This window comes from Haliotis asinina, chromosome 1 (genome assembly GCF_037392515.1).
Source record: "Haliotis asinina isolate JCU_RB_2024 chromosome 1, JCU_Hal_asi_v2, whole genome shotgun sequence".
Classification (NCBI taxonomy): domain Eukaryota; kingdom Metazoa; phylum Mollusca; class Gastropoda; order Lepetellida; family Haliotidae; genus Haliotis; species Haliotis asinina.
In genome coordinates, this window is record NC_090280.1 from 79930077 (window position 1) to 79950350 (window position 20274).

The 20274-nt window shown below is 38.7% G+C and overlaps 2 protein-coding genes across 3 annotated transcripts in view; one reads left to right on the forward strand and one right to left on the reverse strand.

Moving 5' to 3' along the window:
- LOC137271872 (autism susceptibility gene 2 protein-like) overlaps nucleotides 1-14687 on the reverse strand; it is a 230787-nt gene extending 216100 nt beyond the window's left edge. For both annotated transcript variants that reach the window (XM_067804355.1, XM_067804291.1), the window contains exon 1: nucleotides 14262-14687. In XM_067804355.1, coding sequence (XP_067660456.1) covers nucleotides 14262-14504 — 243 coding nt within the window. In that variant the 5' untranslated portion in view covers nucleotides 14505-14687. The remainder of the gene's footprint in view (nucleotides 1-14261) is intronic.
- A 1374-nt stretch (nucleotides 14688-16061) lies between these two features.
- On the forward strand, nucleotides 16062-19079 carry LOC137275873 (probable dual specificity protein phosphatase DDB_G0281963). The gene is made up of 3 exons (XM_067808196.1): nucleotides 16062-16096; nucleotides 16966-17078; nucleotides 18721-19079. Exons 1-3 carry the CDS (start codon nucleotides 16062-16064, stop codon nucleotides 19077-19079), a joined length of 507 nt encoding a protein of 168 aa, XP_067664297.1.
- The last annotated feature ends 1195 nt before the right edge of the window (nucleotides 19080-20274 follow it).

Here is a 20274-nt window from a genome sequence, read left to right on the forward strand (position 1 = left end):
AGGCAAATGTAGACAAGTATTTCAACAAAGCATCTGTTTGCTGTATATTTGAATCACCTGTTATAGACAATCATCAATTTCAAACAACTGTTTAGCTGTGATAGTCAACTGTAAATTAGTATACATTTACATTTTCCAACACAAGCAAACACAGATGAACCAGCCACCCATTAGCCTGGGCCTCCTACAATGATATTATGCGAAAAAGAAATGATGCTTCTGCAACAAACTGAGCACGCTTTTCCTCTGAATCCTGAGCTACAATCCTATCACACAGCCAATCTGATTCATATGTTCTCAATTGTGTAACTTCATTTCCCACAGGTTGCCCAGCTGACATGAGCAAAATGACTTACTTCCATCCCTACATCCTCATGTCCTGTGTACAGTGAGGGACAATCTCAAGGGCATAAGAATTTGTATCCCAAATGAACATATTTGCCTTCCACACAGGCAACTGAAAAAAAACACAGCTCTGATCAATCACCCCAGTCTGATTTATCCCTCGCCAAATTTTATTTAGAGGCTTCCACATTTTTAAAAAAAACAAAACACGAGGCACGACAGAAGATGGGAGACAGTCGTGAACTGTCAGGCGATATCAATGATGGATAACTGATCCTGTCCCACTCTCCACTGCTGACTACCAGACCTGATGGATGGTCCACATGGATCGGGCAGTGTTGGTTTTCCCAATCAATATTCACCCTGAGATTGGAAGTACATTGTGGCTTTACCCAGCTCTGATGGGGCCCCGTCTGTATTACAACCAGCCAGATTGTTTCAAGATGCAGCTTGTCTGGTCATACTGTTTCAGGAAGCTTCTTGTCTAATCTGATTCTTTATAGAAACTTCCTGTCTAATCAGATTGTCTCATGAAGCATCGCATCTTGCTAAATTGTCTCATGAAGCATCTTATCAGGCCAGATTCATTTCATGAAGCATCTTGTCAGGCCAGAGTGGTTTCATGGAACATTTTGTCAAACCAGACATTCTCATGAAGCAATTTATCAAGCCAAATTGTCTCAAAAAGGATCTTGTCAGGCCAGATTGTCCTCTGAAGCATGTTATCAAGCCAGATTGTCCCCTGAAGCATCTTGTCAAGCCAGATTATCCCCTGAAGCATGTTATCACACCAGATTCTCTACTGAGGCATCTGGTCAAGCCAGATTATCCCCTGAAGCATCTTGTTAAGCCAGAATGTCAGCTGAAGTATCTTGTCAAGCCAGATGTCCAATGAAGCATCTTGTCAAGCCAGATTATCCCCTGAAGTATCTTGTCAAGCCAAATTGTTTCTAGATTTCTCATCCTGTCTGGGTAATGAAGCAACCTTTATTGCTTACCTGTCATTTCTAATCCACAGATGAAGGAATGGGGACATGGCAAAAATAATTCCTCAGCACCACCAATATACAAAGGCCTTTCAATCAGAAAAAATTCTGCAATAACAATTAAACAACTACCAAAATGAATACTACCCAATCATACCAAAGTTTTTTCAACTAGAGAATAAACTTGTCAGGAATGTACCTTGCCATGGTAGTAAAGCCTAAAGCAGATGGTAATAACCCTCAGTATGGTGCTACTGGCTGTTGGCAAGACTCAGCAGGGACTTATAACTTAGCAATGACTGCTGACCTGGATAGTCTCTCTGAAGCTACTGGTGCATAGTTCATTTACAGTTCCTGCTATTAACTCTGTAATATACAGTGAATGAGTTTTATGCCGCACATAACAATATTCAAGCTATATGGCGGCTGTCTGTAAATAATCAAGTCTGATCCAGACAATCCAGTGATCAACAACAGGAGCATCAGTCTACACAATGGGGAAACGATGGCGTGTCAACCAAGTCAGCTCGCCGGACCATCCGATTCTGCTAGTCACCTCTTACAAGCAAAGCCACCTTTTGTCACAAGCATGGGTTGCTGAATGTCCTATCCCCAATCTTCACAGGTCTAATATGCATCGACCTGTTGATACAAAATGTGCCTAATGTTATTTAATGTCTACTGAACCAGTTATCAACAGCGTGAAACCATGTGTTTATTTCACATGTGCAACAGGAAAATTGTAACAGCATGTGTTAGGGAAGACACTGATCCTTCACAGAATGCTATGCAATAAATATCTATCTATATAATAAACATCTGACTTAAACCTGTTATCGATATGTTTGGACATCTATTACACCAGTTAATTGAAACATTGTCTATTTCACTAATTTTTTTTGAGATTTATAATCTTCCATATTAATAAATAATATTATATTGAAAGAATAATATTATTTCAGTTTGTCATGATACTCGAGAGAAACATTATCAAAGATACAGAAATGATATTTTTCAGACATTTTCCCATCAATATTCACCCAATATTCATAGTTTCCATACTTGTGATGAATATCTATTCAAATGACGTTCAACATCTGTTCATCATATGCTATTGAGTTGGATCACCACTGAAAAAACTGTATTAAAATGTATGCATTTTTCAAAGCATTATATTCAGGCGCAAATTGGTAGTAACATGATTTACAGTATATAAACTGATTAATGAATACTACATAAAGCAACTAAACAACAGTTTAAAACACTTTATCTTTATATCATCCTATCAAAATGACAATTCAATTCTTAACAAAATACCACCTGAAACAAGAGCAAACTCATTATTCATTATACAGTTTTCATTTGCAATTAACAATACAAACTGAAATTGACTTATTAGTTGCCATCTATAATCAACACTGGTAAAATGAGCAATTCTTTTACAATTAACGATTCATGCAGTTGGATGACTGTCGCCTATCTATTACCCTGTCTGTGTAACTGAACAATATACCGTGCTGTCAAGACTAGCTGGGACATACATAACACTAGATTGCACAGTGCCAGCAAGCATTCGCATCAGGTTGCTTCCTTATCTTCTCAAGCACTTCAGGCTGATCGGAGATTAACCCAGCGACAGGATAGAGTTTCAATTGTTTGTTGAATTTTTTTTTGTGTTAAACATACATTGAGATTGTTTGGTTACTGCCAGGGACAAATGGCAGCTTATCTCGCTTCTTTATGGAACCTGACGAAAATTGCCAACATAGCAATGATTGGATGCCTTTTTGTAATGAAACCTGCACTTATTATTTTTCCCTTGAGGACATGTATTCTAATGCTAAGACTGTTATCAATCAAAAATCATTTGCTGGGTTTATTTTTCTGAGATTACTAATCCCAAACATCTTGATTTACCAACTGAAGAGTAAATTAATGTAAAGGTCAATCAAAGGGGAGATCACTCTAATTTCAAGTATTCCTGTTTGGACTGCCAAAGATATTTATCACTGTGGGTACAGTTATGCTTACATATGAAATCAAAAGCACAAAAGCAATGGAACCTGAATTTATTTCCTTGATGTTGAGGACATGTTGAAGAAAATGTCAAGGAGACCAGCCTGTTCTAATTGAGAGAAGTAAGTTACTCATAATTGCAGAACAAGATGGCGGTGCAATCAACAAGACCACTTCCGCAAAAACAAGATCAGCAAGTATGGCACTTCAACACCACAAGTACATGCAACTCCCAGCTTCCACCGACGCCTGTTATGTACAACCTAGAACCAATGTGCATCGCGATATGCTTGCAATATGGGCCTGCTTAGCTCATTAAGGCTTGAAGGCCTCCACAGATTGCTGTAATGACTGGTTTAGGCTGCTGACTGGAACACTGACACTGCATATACTTTGAAGGCTTTGATGCATGGGTTAAGCTGGTACTGGCCAGGGGCCCGTTTCAGGAAACCCGTAAGCCTAACATCACTTAACTTTACTTGTAGCACTCGTCCCTCCTATACTGTAACACTGGAGGTACGAATGCTTACAAGAGTTCTGTGTTTTGCTTTGTAACATAGAGGAAAGGTTGAACATCACTTTCCATGGCTGTCCTACCCCTGGAGCCATGGGGATTAATAGTTTAGAGATGTGCAACAGTATGGTGGCGACTGACATTGTCTGCGTAGAGGTTTTTATCATAATTATTTATGATCCCACTTATTGTGTAGTTATGGGGATTCATGCACTGACTGATGTTTGTCTGAATGTGATCATGGAATGAATGTGATCAAGATCTGATTGTGATCATGGAATGAGTGTGATCATGTTGTGACTGTGATCATGGAAGAAATGTGATCAAGATTTGAACAAGATCATGGAATGAATTTGATCATGGTGTGACTGTGATCATGGAATGAGTGTGATCATGGAAGAAATGTGATCAAGATTTGAACAAGATCATGGAATGAATGTGATCATGGTGTGATTGTGATCATTTTATGAATGTGATCATGGAATAAGTGTGATCATGGTATGATTGTGACATGGTAAGAATGTGATCATGGGAACATGTAGCATCTTTACACTCCTTCAAAACGTGCTAACAGACAACCATTTCAGAAACAATGAGCACACACAAAAAAATTATTTTGAAACAATCGACAAACAAATATCAAATAATACTTTTATGCCAAGTCATAAAATATTTTGACACTATTATCAAACACACAAAAACCACCAATACTTCAGAGATGTATTTTTGTGGAAAACATCAAAAGGTCGACTGAATAACAGCAAGCATGTAACATGCATAAACTACACTCCATCACAATCCCTGAACAGTGCATCTAAGCTTCTGTTTAGTGCAGGTATTTTGAGCTGGAGACAAATTGCGCTGAAATCTCCTAAGAATGACAAAACACTCCCACCACTAGCCCCCAATTACTGTAAATTCTGACCTTCTCACACACATACAACAGAGATGAAAAACCCGCCAACACAAAACATAATCCCTCCAAGACAGACTTTCAATCAAATGAACACAGCACATTCTATTCGCCAGCAAGGAGAGGAATGTTCATTTTGATCCCTGTGTACATTCTACCCTAAATTGTGACATATACAACATCAATCCATGGTTTAAAAAAACAATATGCATGGGAGGTCATTTCAAGATTATGCATCAGCCGAAGAATATACACCAGCGTTACACCTCATTAACTTAGCTTAATCACATGTAAACAGCCCCCAGGTGGAACGCTGAGCTGCAGGGATGAGAAACTGTATAGAGGCATGCAATAGAAAAGTCAATTACAACGTTACATAACAGCAACACTATATAACACAGAGGGAAGTGCTGCAATAGGGGTGATATTGACAAGTCAATGACAACATTAACCCCTGGGATATAGAAGAAAGTATGCAAGAATCAAACATGATGTTATGAAATTTATTACATATTAAGTTGCTAAATAAACTGTGACTTGTCAAGAAATAATAAGTTTTTGCAGATGTGCTTTGAATACATACTGATGAGAGCTCATGAGACCTGTCTTGCATGGCTGATACAGACTTGACAAATTCTTCAATATTTGCTTGTTTGCATTATCAACAAAAGGTTGAATCCCATTGCTATTTTTTCTATAAGCTAATTTGGCAGAAAATAAATATTAGCATAAATAACATTATAATTTTGTCTATTGTTGAGTTAAAAGTCTCCATGACTCTCCCTGTTACAAAACAAAGCAAATTCAGAGCAGTATTTCCTGTCAGTTTTAAATTTAAAGTATCCAAGAATAGAAACCAAATTCATCCTCTGATATACAATCACATAAACTGAAACAGGACACTGCCCTGGTTTGAGAGGGAATCTGTATCAAGTAATACCATTGCTCTGATCATGTTCCATTGTTTCACAGCAATATTTACATGTTGCAGCCATTGCTAAACATTACAAGATGTGTTAGGGGCAGCAACCCATCTTCAGAAACTTGTACATTGCTTTTTTGGGCAGAATCTTTACCTAAACAATAACACTACTTATTAAGTCATCAGCTGTTAAATTATTACATTAGATTATTTAAAAGATTCTGTTCATTTGTTTGTGAGGTGTGGTGAATCCAAAGGTTTGTTGCTAAACCCTGCACTAGATGACATTATCCTACAACTGTTCAATGGTACATACAAGTCACATGTGGTTGAGATACAATGATGCTCAATGACGCCCAATCAACCAAGTCAACAAGCCCGACCTCTTGGTTCATATGACAACTTACTACAAGCAGAGGTTCTTGGGAAACATCTTTGACTCAGAATATCTGTGACAGAACATCACAAATAGTGAGTTCTGCGCCACTTTTACCAATAATCCACCAATATCACACTATGGACAGTGGGAATTGGCTTCATGCGTTGTGTCAATGGAGGCAATCAAGTGGCCAATTTTACCATTGAGCTACCCCGTCTTCCAAAAATTCATTTCACTGAATATTTTTTATAATTTCAAGACAAAAAAATAAGAATGTAAGACAGTGGTGTTTCATTCCAGTGTTAAAGTTCTGAGACTTTGAACATTACTGACGCATTTGGCTGTATCTCTTCCAAAGTACACATGAATATGTTGCTATGACAACCAACATATGAGCATCTATTCAATAACATGAAGAGCAGACAGGTATTGTCCCTTGGTGATTGCAACATTTCATAACATGTCAGTAGACAATATCACAACATCAGCAATCCCTGTGAAACAATCTCGAAATGTGATCCTTCTCAGCTTTGAAAACTGGTTTCTATGAAACGGAACATTATTCAGTCATTCGTGGGCAAGTTTCAAGCATAAGCACCACACAAAACTGATATCCCGAAAGATTAATACAATTATTTATTTTAATATACTTGACTTTGGTGTCAACATTTGAGTTTCTCTCACATAAAACTGATTAGCGATCCATTTACAGAGGTCAATCTCTCTATCCAGTGTTTGAAATAAGCACAAAAGTCAAGTGGTCCGTGTCATAACCATATTGTTGAAGGTTCAGCATATTGGGGTCCCTGGAGGTCCTCCTTTAAATTTTGACAGCCAATAACCTGCAATGAGTCTGAAAGCTTCAATACCAACCCACATGTTCAATAGAATTTGCTGAAAGAGTGTTAAATATTTCACAAACAACCTGGAATCAGCACTAGGTTACTTGGAACACAAGGAAGAGTTGTATTATATGTTTGTATCTATTCCACCATTATAATATCACAACAAACCCATAAATATGAAATCTGTGATGATGTGGGTTAGTACTGATCTTCAGCCACCCATGCTTGTCATAGGAGGTGACTACTAACAGGATCTGGTCTTCAAGGAAAGTGTCGCCATATCTTGTGTAGATTGATGTTCATGATATTGATCACTGGATCACCTGATCCAGACTCAATTACTTACAGACTACTAGCATAAAGCTGGAATATTAAAGTGTAGTGTTAAACAAAAAAACAACAAAACAATTTTTATACAAAGAGCTTTCATCATTATTGGAGACCCAGCATTAAGCAACTAGCACTGCTGTTTAACTTATCTCACAATGGATGTCTAAGGCAGCCTCCTACAAACAGTGGCTTCTGACTACCAGCCTCACTAAAGAGAAAATAGTTCCTGGGGTGATGTATGGAGCTAATATGTCACAACAGTCCTCACACGGACATATTTCACATTCAGGTGAAGAAAACACTGCCACAATCAGACCTGACTGACAGAAACAATTAACAATGTACAGAGGTGTTTGTTAAACATAATAACACTCATGCACAATGCAACATTGAGGATCAGACATACAAAAAATATTCTTGTTTCCTCGACCAGGTCTATTCTAGTGTTGTGCTGTTAATATCACACACTTTCTATACAAATACCAGGAACATGCCAGCCCAGATAAAAAAGACTTCTTTTCATTATCACTCAAAAAATATACAAGGGGAAGCTGTGCAATAAATTTCCACTCTACACAAAGATGTGTTTACGGGACAGATGTTTGTGGTAAGTGCATTATATTAATAAACACTCTTTACTTCATGAAGGTAAAGAACTGCTTCACCTCATCTTGAATTGTGGTAACACACTGACTCTAACATGATAGGAACTTTTCGTGGAAACTTATTTATACCGTACAAAAAACACTTCTGCCCATAAAATATCAGTCTGAATTTTCTGAGAATGCAACCTGCAACATATTTTGTCAGAGGCAGTATGACATATACATGTCAGCCTCTAAAATTCATGCACATGTGTGCGACTGAGACAGCAAAACTAATTTGTAAAATGGGCCGAAGACAAGTAAAATGCAAGTGAGGGTTGTCGGCAATGACTAATAACACAGTGCTATAATTTACCAGTTTTCATGCAGGTCAACCTATGAACACTGAAAGGTTGAATGAAGTTTCGACCTACTCTTCTGGACTAGTCAACAAACCTACTTTTTCTGATGACTCAAATCCCAGACAGTCTCAATCAACAGACATGGCAATACTTCACTTTTAACTCACTCAATCTCTTGAAGTAGGCTAAACTAGATAAAGGCAAGCAAAAAATGTCATTCATGATTCAATGACATGTACGTCAGCTTGAATCAACAACTGAACTGACATAGATCTGATACCAGAACAGTTTCCCTGCGAGAGATAAAGCAGTAATCAACTATTACAATACCACAGCAACATACAATACTATCAATGACAAACTAATCATTTGTAAATGTCAACACAACAATTTAGAATAGATGGACTAAATCAGAAGCTTTTGTGACAATACTTTAATACCTCATTATTGACTCTCATGGTGTGGAGAAATCTGGGCAAATCATACGTCGAAAATTCTTAATCATAATAAAAAGCACTTCAACATGGAGACATTAATTGTAGAATATACCGATCCTGTAAGCGAGACAATACAAAACCATCAAACACTCACAAACAATATTGACTGAGCTAAGCAAAATGAATGCAAAAAGTTTCGATGACTATAAGATCATTATTGGTAATCTGAGAGATCATTAAATCATTTCAACACATCTCGAAATTTCACATACAAACACTCGATCAGAAAAATGTGTTCTTCAAATAACAAGGAAAAGCAAATAACTCAGAAGGAACTACACTGAAATAAAAACAAATATGCATGTAATGTACATTTCAAGCTGAAATTGACACTCTTATCAACACAATATGCCTTAGGGCACAGTGATATACACATGTTGTATTTCAAGATAAAACTTTATCATGCTGATTGTATAAATTAAAAACCAGCAATGAATAGCCTGAAATAACACCAAATAAACATTTATTGATTACTCGTTCATGTTTGGAAAAATCGTAAAAAACAGCATATATTTATTGATTGCGACTAGCAACAGATTAAAGTGGCATATTTCCAGCTGGATAAAGAAAACAGGCTATTGTCATTTCAATAGCAAGGTGTCGGATAGACTTAACAGGTTGCCACACAAAGCAAGATTTGCTAGAGAAACGACTGCTCAATAACAAGTCACTGATTCTATTCACAGGACCAATGAACTGCATACACTGCAAACAGTGGTGTGCTGTTACACAGGATAGTCGATTTCTTGCCAGTCCCTAGATTATGTATTACTGGATAAGGCCAGTTGTTGATTACAAAAGCTGGCTGCTTCACTGGCTTAGGTCTGACTGGTGGACCTTGTATCGCCATGGGTCAGTGCAAGTGGGTGGGAGGACATTATGTAATGTTAATTACTGTCTGCCATTCACCTTTGAAATAACACTTTGAAGGGGCAATACACTTGATAAACACAATTAGCTATTTGATTGGTTTATCAGAATTGGTTGTCTGAGACACTAAATGGAGAATATAGTGAAATGAAAAAGTTAAGGATAGTGAATATATTGGGGTATATACTTATGTGAACATAGTGGCTGGAAATGGCAAAATTTATTGTGGTACTAAGAAGCAAGTGAGTATAGTTTTATGCAGCACTCAGCACTATTCCAGCTGTAAAGCAGCGGTCTGTAAATAATCGAGCCTGGACCAACCAGTCCAGTGATCAACAGCATGAGCATCAATCTACCCAAATGATAAGCGATTACGTATCGACCAAGTCTGACCACCCGATCCAATAAGTCGCCTCTCACAACAAGCATGGGTTACTGAAGACCAATTCTAACCTAGATGTTCACAGGTAGTACAAAGGACCACAGTTCAGTCATTAGATCTTGTCAAATACTGTATCAAGACAGTGTATTTCTAGAATTAGCTTTGACTGTTTCTATTAATCCTCAAACAGCTTGACATTTTTCATCGATCAAACATCGGATTAAAATTATAGTTTCAAACACAAAAACATTTCAAAGTACACACTTAAAAAATTCAAAGAATCAGTTACATGTAATGCTAACCAGACAAGTACAGTATCTACCCAATGGTTAGGGTGGAAATAACCAATTGCTAGTGCACTATTAGTTATTTCCACCTGAGTGACAGGGACGTTCATAACAAATCATTCTGACAATAAGGATCAGAAAAATACCACAGTAAAACTTGGAGATGGGTGAATATATTATGGGTTAAATCTTTTAATTGGAAAGACTGACAAGATAATTTCACAGAAATATCTCCCAAACTGTGAACATTCTATGTTCAGTGTTTATACATTACCGTTTAAAAACAAAGGAATCTTATGTTGAAGATGTTGTAATGTCTCGAAGTAGGGATTCTAAATCACTTAACACTAAGGTTATGACAACCCCTTGATCTAACCTTAATGGAGGCCAAGTATGTGATTATCAACATCTTAAACAAACTTTTCGCTACAGCTAATAACGACACAGAGAGCTGGCCCGGCACTGAGGACTATACTGGCATCAACTTTCACCATGGCACTACCATAACATCATCACAATGTTTCTGCAGCTGTAGAGATAGCACTGTTTGTATTCTAAACAGTAAAAACTGAAGTCATTGTTACAGGAGAGTCGCTCTAAATAACAGTGAATTCCTGAGGCACTTACAAATAAAGAGTCTGGTCTGGGGGTCAGGGATGAGGTGCTTGGATGTGATACATACCAAGAGAAAGGAGCATGTGTGTATGAAAATTCTATTTATGCAACTAATTTTGTCAATTCCCCAAAAACTTGAGATTTACAGATATATTTAAAGACCATTGTCACTGTTTCTACATGGAACATCTGTGCAATAAATATCTCGCATCAAGTATACACCAGAGAATGAAATATCTCTGGATCACATAAATTGTTAATTTGGGCAATATGAATAGAAACTCTCCTATCCATATCATATATACAGATGTCATTTACACAGATAAATAAATAGCCAATATATCACAGATGGAAAATAATTTAGACAATAAAGATGGAAATTACAACATAATAACCAGACCCTGTTTCCATGTTAATGTTACGCCCATTTCTGGAGTCTCCTGCTGTGATACTGCTGGAATATAGTTAAAAGCCATGTAAAACAACTCACTGGGTCGTGAGTTTCAAGCAGGGTTTTCATACCAGGTTTAGTGCTCGTCCTGGCTTAGTTGAACCAAGACCGTTGGTCTAACTAAAACGGTAATAAGAAAAGGAAGTTTATTTTAAATTGCATTCAGATCAGGTTTAAATGTATTAATCATGTTTCACTGATTTTCCACTCATGAATTTGAGAAAACCCACTCTAAACTAACGAACACTATGTCAACAGGGCATTTTTCTAATTAGCTGGTGGGAATAAAGGGAAGGGGGTCATCAAGCTCATATGCTTTAGTTTAATATAGCAACCCCTAAATCTTCATTTAATCAAAGATGACAAGCACGACAGGCACCTTCTGACTTACAAACACAGGTGGTATAGGATACGATTCAACTAGCGATTTCGAGGGCACGATATGGATAATGTTACAAGTATCTCAATAGGTCTTTCCTTCACAGACCTGTCTCTACTCATTATTTACAACAGAACATTATTAATAAGCTATTTTAAGCCAACTGGAGAGCTGTTGACTTCAGTGAGGTGGAGTCTGTCAGCTTCATCCAATATTCACATACCATTTTCCTAACAAGGGTCAATGAGTCTAGTTTCACGCTGTTTTGAGTGGCTCCTTCTGAACTGTATTCAGCTGTTTGATACAATGTACAACTCAGGCAACTTGTCTGAATCAGATAAAATTCTGAACAATAAGCTCAGTAAGTCAGTCCACATAAAGTATCCAAAAGTTACCGAAAATAATGGTAAAAGACATTTTGGCTTGTATACCAACCTTTAAGCACAGACTGCTAAGTACATAGTGATTATCTTTATCAATAGGTACATGAGGACAATAAGTGAAGTGAACACTGGTTTAACATCACGTTACAACTGTTGCACTGCACAATCATGAGTGTCTGTTCATGTTAGTCCTGACTAATGCTGTTTTTATGGTGCCATCAATTCAGACACCATAGGGAAATAACTTAGGTACGGTATTCACACATTGGAGCCTAAACTAACCACTAGATTACCTTGTATTCTTTTAAGTCAGTTGAGTGGCATCTAGAAATTGTGAATGATAAGAATATGCTATACGCTATACAGCTACTCTGAAGCACATCTGTTGGGACAAATTGAGATATTTCCCTGGTATATATTACATAGTATACCACAGCGACACAACTTTGATATAAGAGTTTATCCAAAATTCTTTTTCAAAGTTACATACACATCAATGTTTAAATTAAACACGGTATAAACTAATATCCTTGACAGTCTCTGTGAAAGAAATCTAACTGAAAGATAGTCGCACTACATAAGCATTGTTACGTTATGCATGGCATAAGGTCTTATAAATTTATCATTCTAATTAATCATGAAAGTTGAAACAGCAAGGATCCCCATCATAGACCTTAGGTAAAAGATGAAGATTTTGCAGTCCTTTCATACACTGAAGTACTGTTCTTTATGGAGTCCCGGGACCATCTTAAAATACAATATTTTCTCCCTATAATACCCCTACTAGCAAGAAACACAAAGATATTTTGGATTATGCCTGTATGATCTATAGATCATTCTTGTCATTGATTAATAGAGAACACCAATTTTGAAGATGATTTTACCATTCTTCAAATACAAGATGACACTTGCAAAAAGCTCTTCAGTATCAGCACAGATCTTAAATAACGCAAGGCCTGTGATGTTACTTCATATGTTCAGATAGTTAGGATGCTTGTACATTTAACCAGATAATCTAATCATGGCAAAGGCAAGGGATTACCAGTAGGTAACCAGGATCTTTAAGATAACTAGCTTAGTAGAAAAAACACACTGACGACATGAAATCTAAATGTATATGCAGTACAGCATAAAATGTCTGTATACTAAAGAGCACTTCACAGGCAATTTGCATGTTTGAATGTTCCACATGAAAGTAAACACTGTGGCAATGAATCAGCTTTGAGAAAAAACAATTTTATGACACTTAAACCTTTTCTGTAAAATCAATTTATGTTTGTATACCTCTTTCCTCCTGGTTGACATGGCAAAATAGCAAAATACTGCAATAGCATATCCACATGACATATTCATAACTCGCTTTTTCATTTTGCCCATGAATTTGTATTGACTTAAGTAGAGTCAATACTGTTATTGCAAATCAATTTTTCTGCCTATCTGATTATGGGTTAGGCATTGCTTTCATCAAACCAGCGGTATTTGCAAAATCAATTGTTATCAAAACAAGATGTCAATTAAACGCAAATAACTGTGAAGGGTTCAAAATGGACTGAACAGTTGTAGACAGGTTCATTTGATTGATAAACATGAACACAGAGACAGGTGTGTTATGTATTGAAACTGGTTTGGGGGTCAATTCAAATTCATATACTGTCGGGAACACCTCGATAGACTATTTCACACTAGTCCCCTTGTCAATTTCATGGAACTACACACTTGTGATGTATACACGTCCAAGGTGAAATGTACAACGCCCATGATTAAACACCATCGAAATCAGACATTAATGAGGCGAATTAACTCCCCTGTTCAGATTAATGATAATTGAGGTAGTCATCACGGATGTAGAATGAAGGAGGAGATATGATTTTTAATCCTTAAGTCTAAGTATCTCTACAGCTGATCTGTTGGTCTTTGATAGACCTCTGAGCGCCTCACGAGCCAGTTGAAACGTGCCCGGAAATCGACAGCCAGAAACTGACACTAGTACACACAAAAGACGGGAGATGTGTGCAGGTGCGCTAAAATAGGATGGGGGGAAGCGATCGATGATTTAATCCAATCTCCCCCTCAGTTTATAAACAAATGTTGTACATACCAGAGCACGCACGTGTATTTCGGCCATATGGGCTCGCTGGCAATATTACCGTCTTTGTTGTATGTGCTTGCGATCTTGGCTAGAGCATTGAGTGAGCACTTACCTCCAAATCTTCTAGGCTTTTGAAGCTGACGATAGCAAAACCGTCGATGATATCCTCTTCTACCGAACTGTTCCTTCGTCTCCTGGGCTTGCCACGCCCCTTATCCTTGCTAGTGCGGGGTGGGGATTCATCCCCCTCGTCCCCACTAGCATCTTGTGTACCCTGTTTTTCCTGCTGCAACTGATATGCTCTCTCACGCCGCCTGTTCCGCTGAAAGCGCTGTGGTTTAGGTTCGGTCTCCATCGAAACTCCGTTCTAACTGGAGCCAAACCACACAAAAAAATGCCACATCAGCTACTACAGAGGTTTAGCTAGACGATACGGTACTCCAAAATGGAAATATATCCACTTAGCATGTAAAAATCCTCAGAAAACTGAAGCGATCGTATCTTCCAAGTGAACACGATTGTTCAAATGGCGGAGCACACAATATGGCCGAACAACGCAGCTGTCTCCTTCCGCTAGGGCACAGCTAGATATAGTGCGCTGGTGAATGAAAGAAGAGCCCAGTTTCTACATCGTTCCTTTGCTGTTCGCAAACTTGGCCGTTGGATTTTTACTGTTTATATTCCTTCTCTGTCACAACCAAGAGTTAGTTATAGATCGACAGGATTACCACGAATCGTGCGTTTAAAACTTAGACGTGAAAGTTGGGCGTTAAGCTATTGAGCAGATATCTGGAGACACTGTCGAGATTCGTTTAAATTGTGTCTCCTCTCAGACGCATTTTTGCAGTTTCAATAAATCTGTAAATCTTTAGTAAACCCACTATTTTATTTCTTTTGTTTATTTTGATTGTTTGAATAATTTATTGATTGTTATTATCGTATGTAGTTTATATCCATTATTGCAATCAGCACAAAAATGAGGCCAATATTTATTTAATTAAGATGAAGAAGTAATTCTTCCCAACTAACTTGAAATTTCATTTTGTTTTTTCATTTGATTGAGATGAACTAGTTATCATTTAGTCATCCATCATGAAGGTGTAATTATCTCAGAACACCACATGTAAAAACAACAAACTATTCTTTTTAAAAATAGTTCTTTTTGTGTTTATTTCATTACACCATGTAAAGTAATTTAAATCCTTACGAGGGAGTTACACAAACGGTTATTGATTACCCCGTCTGTTCAATCAATCAGTCACTTCGATTAATCAAGGGTATCGAGTTATAAACAATAGGCTGATAAGACCTAGCGAAGTGCAAATATCGATGTGATGTAAATCCAGCGTTATAATACATTACCAGTATCATCTGTATATGCAACTTGAGGATGTATCTTTCAGAGAAGATGGCGTGTGTGTGTGTGAGTGTGTGTGTGAGAGAGAGAGAGAGACAGAGAGACTGTGTGTGGCTGTTTTATACATTCAGGACAACCCCTAAACCCCCCCACCCCCCACCCCTACCCCCCACCACCACCCACCACCCCACCCCACCACCCCATCCACCCGACGCTGGACACACGAGAACAAAAATGGATGATATAAGAAGTATCTAAAACATCTATATACATATCCATTTACTATATATATATAAAACTCAAAACTATAATCTATATAATCACTTGCATATATATGCGGTCTAAAATGTAAATTTGTTTCAAGGCGAAACTATATACCACATGACTAATTATCTGCCATAAAGGACTTAAAATTGCTTATGTATCCATGATTTCGTTTGTTTGTTTTATTGAAGGTTTGTTTTGAGTTTCAAAGAGCCCGTGCTGATATTATCAAATGACACAATATTTATTGCAGCTTATTTTATTGATTTATTATTCCCCAGACAAAAGCACATGCCACATAAACGCAAGCCTCGACGGGTTCTCAAGTACTCGTGTTAACGTTCAGATGGAATATATATACAAGCGTTTTATCTTTTGCGATTCATATTACCTGTGATGTGATAATGTTTGCCTTTCTTTACTATCTGAAATCTGAATGAATGTTCGTAAGATGAGCTGTCATTGTTTACAATGACAACCATGGTATTTAAAGTGGCGTAGTAATACACGTGTTTATTTCAGAGTTGTGAGGAATGACGATTATAGTACAGGAGATTATTGCCTATATTTGTGCTAAGCTTAAAACCAGATCTCATCATACTTAAAAAAAGACTTCTTTAGATAGCATGTTAACAAATTTAGATAGCATGTTAACAAAATGCTGTGACCACTGTAAACGAACAATGACAGATGCCGGTATTTCAGACAGTGTTTTTAATTCTATCCATTTACACTTTAATACCCACGTGCGAAATTCTGTGAGAGCTTTTACATATTTACGTAAGGGTTATATCATTGCCACAAGTTTCAATATACTTTCTGGTAATTAATGACATTATTTTATTTATTTATTTTTTTTTTTGAGATGTGCCATAAACTGATAATGGAAGGGGTAATTAGGGTATGAATATTTATAAGTCTTGTCGAGGTAAAAGTATGTTGTATTCATTGTACGTGTGTTAGGAGGTACATTTAAAGCATTAATTGCCAAATAACAGTTTCGACATCTGGGTAATTGGTCACAGTTACAGTCACGTGTTCGTCAGGACGTGACATGTCGTTTGGATATTCGTATGACTTTTACACTGTTCACTTATTTGTACGTGTGAAAAGAATAACTGCTGCAGCCGGGATTTGTCGCCGCTTGTTGTTGGTTGTGTAGTGGTGATTGTAGTAGTGCTGATGGATGTAACAGCGACGATGGTAGCGGTCCTCGTAATGCTGATGACAGTTCTTGTAGTAGTGATGATGATGATGATGATGATGATGATGATGATGATGATGATGGTGATGATGATGATGATGATGGTGATGATGATGATGATGGTGATGATGATGATGATGGTGATGATGATGATGATGGTGGTGATGATGATGATGATGATGGTGGTGGTGGTGATGATGATGATGATGATGATGGTGATGATGGTGATGATGGTGATGATGATGATGATGATGATGATGATGATGATGATGGTGATGATGGTGATGATAGTGTTTGTAGTAGTGATGGTGATTGTGAGTTTAGTTTTACGCCACACTCACCAATATTCCAGTATCTCTGGACCAAACAATCCAGTGATCAACAACATGAGAGTCCATCTACGCAACTAGGAACCGATGCTAAGTTTAACCAAGTCAGGGAGCCTGACCACCCGGTCCAGTTATTCGCCTGTTACAAGCATGGGTTACTAAAATCAGTTCTAACACGGATCTTCACGGGTGGTAATGATAGTGTAATGACGATGATAATGATGATGATGGTGGTGATGAAAGCGTCTGTAGTAGTGATTACGATTCCTATTGTTGTGATGATAGTGGTGGTAGTTGTGGTAGTCGTCTTGAGATTGGATGTAGATTGCTGGTGGTCCCGGTTGTCGTTTCTAGAGTGACTGAGTTTAGTTTTAGCCCACGTGGGGAATCGATCCCAGGTCTTCAGCGAGACGAGCGAACGCTTTAACCTCTAAGTTACCCACCCTCCTCAAGAACAATGGTGGAAGCATGGTGGAATGGTGGCAGTGGTTGCAGACGTGATGGTGTTTGTAACGGTGGTTTTACAGCAGTGAAGATGATGCTGATGATATTGATTACGACTCTGCCTTTGTTTGATGGTTCTTGCCGACGGCATCAAAATATCACTGCGATCTGCAGTCAACCGAATCTAAGCCTGCAAACCGCCCCCTAATGTCTGCTGCGGTTACAGGTACGATTGGCATCAACTGCTACAAACCAGGGGCCCGTTTCACCAAACTCTCGCAAGCCTAAGATCTCGTAAGTTTTCTCGTAGCCATTGTGCCTCCTATGTTGTAACACAGGAGTTACGGATACTACGAGAAAAGTTACGAGATCTTAGGCTTACGAGAGCTTTGTGAAACGGGGCCCAGTTCGATACCGGAATACCCCAAGGTGGTTTGGCTGTGCCAGTGAGTATTCTTGCCGTGGTGATGAGTTATTGCAGCATTTTAAGTGTTTCATGTTTATCTGCCTTTTTAAACAATATGTATACAAAGTCTGAAACAACTATATCACCTGACAAGAATCCAAAAGTTAATTTACGTACTATATTTTTATATTGAAGAAGGTCGATGTAATGCTGATGGACAGTTCAATCACATCACCACTGCAATGTCTAGTATCAGCTCCACTATTCCCTTCATCACCAATACGATGGAGCCATTATCACCACATCTACCACGACGTATGTTATCAGCTCCATCGCCACCATCATCACCACCACCATCAACATCATTTCCACATCACAACTACATCATCCGTCCCCCAAACCTCACAATATGACTGCATTCTTCATCACCATGCACTTCAACCGCGACGTCCATCATCCCATCATCACCACCTCAAGCATCAGCAATACCACCTCAAGCATCACCAGCACCAGATTAATCACCACAAACCATAACATCAATACATTATCATTACACCACCCCTACAGCCATCGCCAACACTACCATCGCCAACATAACCATCACTGACACTACCATCGCCAACACAAACATCGCCAACACAAGCATCGCTAACACAGCCATCGCCAACACAGCCATTGCCAACACAGCCATCGCCAACACTACCATCACCAACACTACCATCGCCAACACAAGCATCGCTAACACAGCCATCGCCAACACAACCATTGCCAACACAGTAATCGCCAACACTACCATCACTGACACTACCATCGCCAACATAACCATCACTGACACTACCATCGCCAACACAACCATCGCCAACACAATCATCGGAACACTACCATCGCCAACAATACCATCGCCAACACTACCATCGCCAACATAACCATCACTGACACTACCATCGCCAACACAACCATCGCCAACACAATCATCGGAACACTACCATCGCCAAAAATACCATCACCAACACTACCATCGCCAACACAAGCATCGCTAACACAGCCATCGCCAACACAGCCATTGCCAACACAGCCATCGCCAACACTACCATCACCAACACTACCACCAGCAACGCTACCATCACTGACACTACCATCGGCAACACAGCCATCGCTAGCACAACCATTGCCAATACTATCATCGTCAACACTACCATCGCCAACACCAGCACCAGTATCACTAACACTACCATCGCCAACACAGACACCACCGACACTACCATCGACAATACAACCATCGCCAACGCTACCGCTTCCATCATCATCACAGTAATCACATCTATCACCTCAACCGCCACCAAGACATCCTCAACCACATCCTCCTCCTCCTCCTTATCATCATCATCATCAGCACCAGCAGCAGCAGCAGCATCACGAACATTACAACCACCAACATCATCATTATAAAAATACGTCTCACCACAACTACTATCACCAACTACATGTATTTGTCTGACATAAATAGACTGTAGACTTGGTTTACCATAGCGCTACGGGCGAGCTTTTGGCCTCTGCCACTTTAGCAATTTCTGGTGCACTGGCGCGACGACTATAGTTCTGAGTTTTGAAAGGGGATGAGTGACTGTAGCTTCCGATCCACGTTTTAGTAGCTCCGGTGGTATTGATGGTGTCGATGACGATGGGAATGGAGATAACGATAACGGCGTTGGTGGAAAGTGTAACGATGATGGCGGTAGTGATGATGGTCGTTGTGATGATAGTGATGGTGGTGGTGGTGATGACAGTGGTGGTGATGAACATTATGTAGGCGATGAGGATGGTGCTGGTGAAGGTACTAGTCCCGATTATATGATGGTGATGAGGATTGTATAAAAAGATGTGCGAATGATAATGACTAGTACTGATGACGGTGATGGCGACGACGACGACGATGACAACAAGGACGACGACGACAACGGCGACGAGATGACGGTGATGGAGTTAGTTGTCAAAGGTACAACACCAAGTCGACCTTACCTGAAACCTTAACGTGGGCATTGAATGTGTAAAACACCCTAAGACAAATAACGTTCAAGTGGCCACATGTTCGTATCTACGTATTCCTTTTGCCGCGGATGA

Coding starts and splice junctions, on each gene's coding strand:
- LOC137275873 (XM_067808196.1), top strand. CDS start 16,062: ATGCCACATAAACGCAAGCCTCGACGGGTTCTCAA. Junction 16,097..16,965: donor AAGCCTCGACGGGTTCTCAA/GTACTCGTGTTA, acceptor TGGATGTAACAG/CGACGATGGTAGCGGTCCTC. Junction 17,079..18,720: donor TGATGATGATGATGATGATG/GTGATGATGATG, acceptor CCACCCCTACAG/CCATCGCCAACACTACCATC.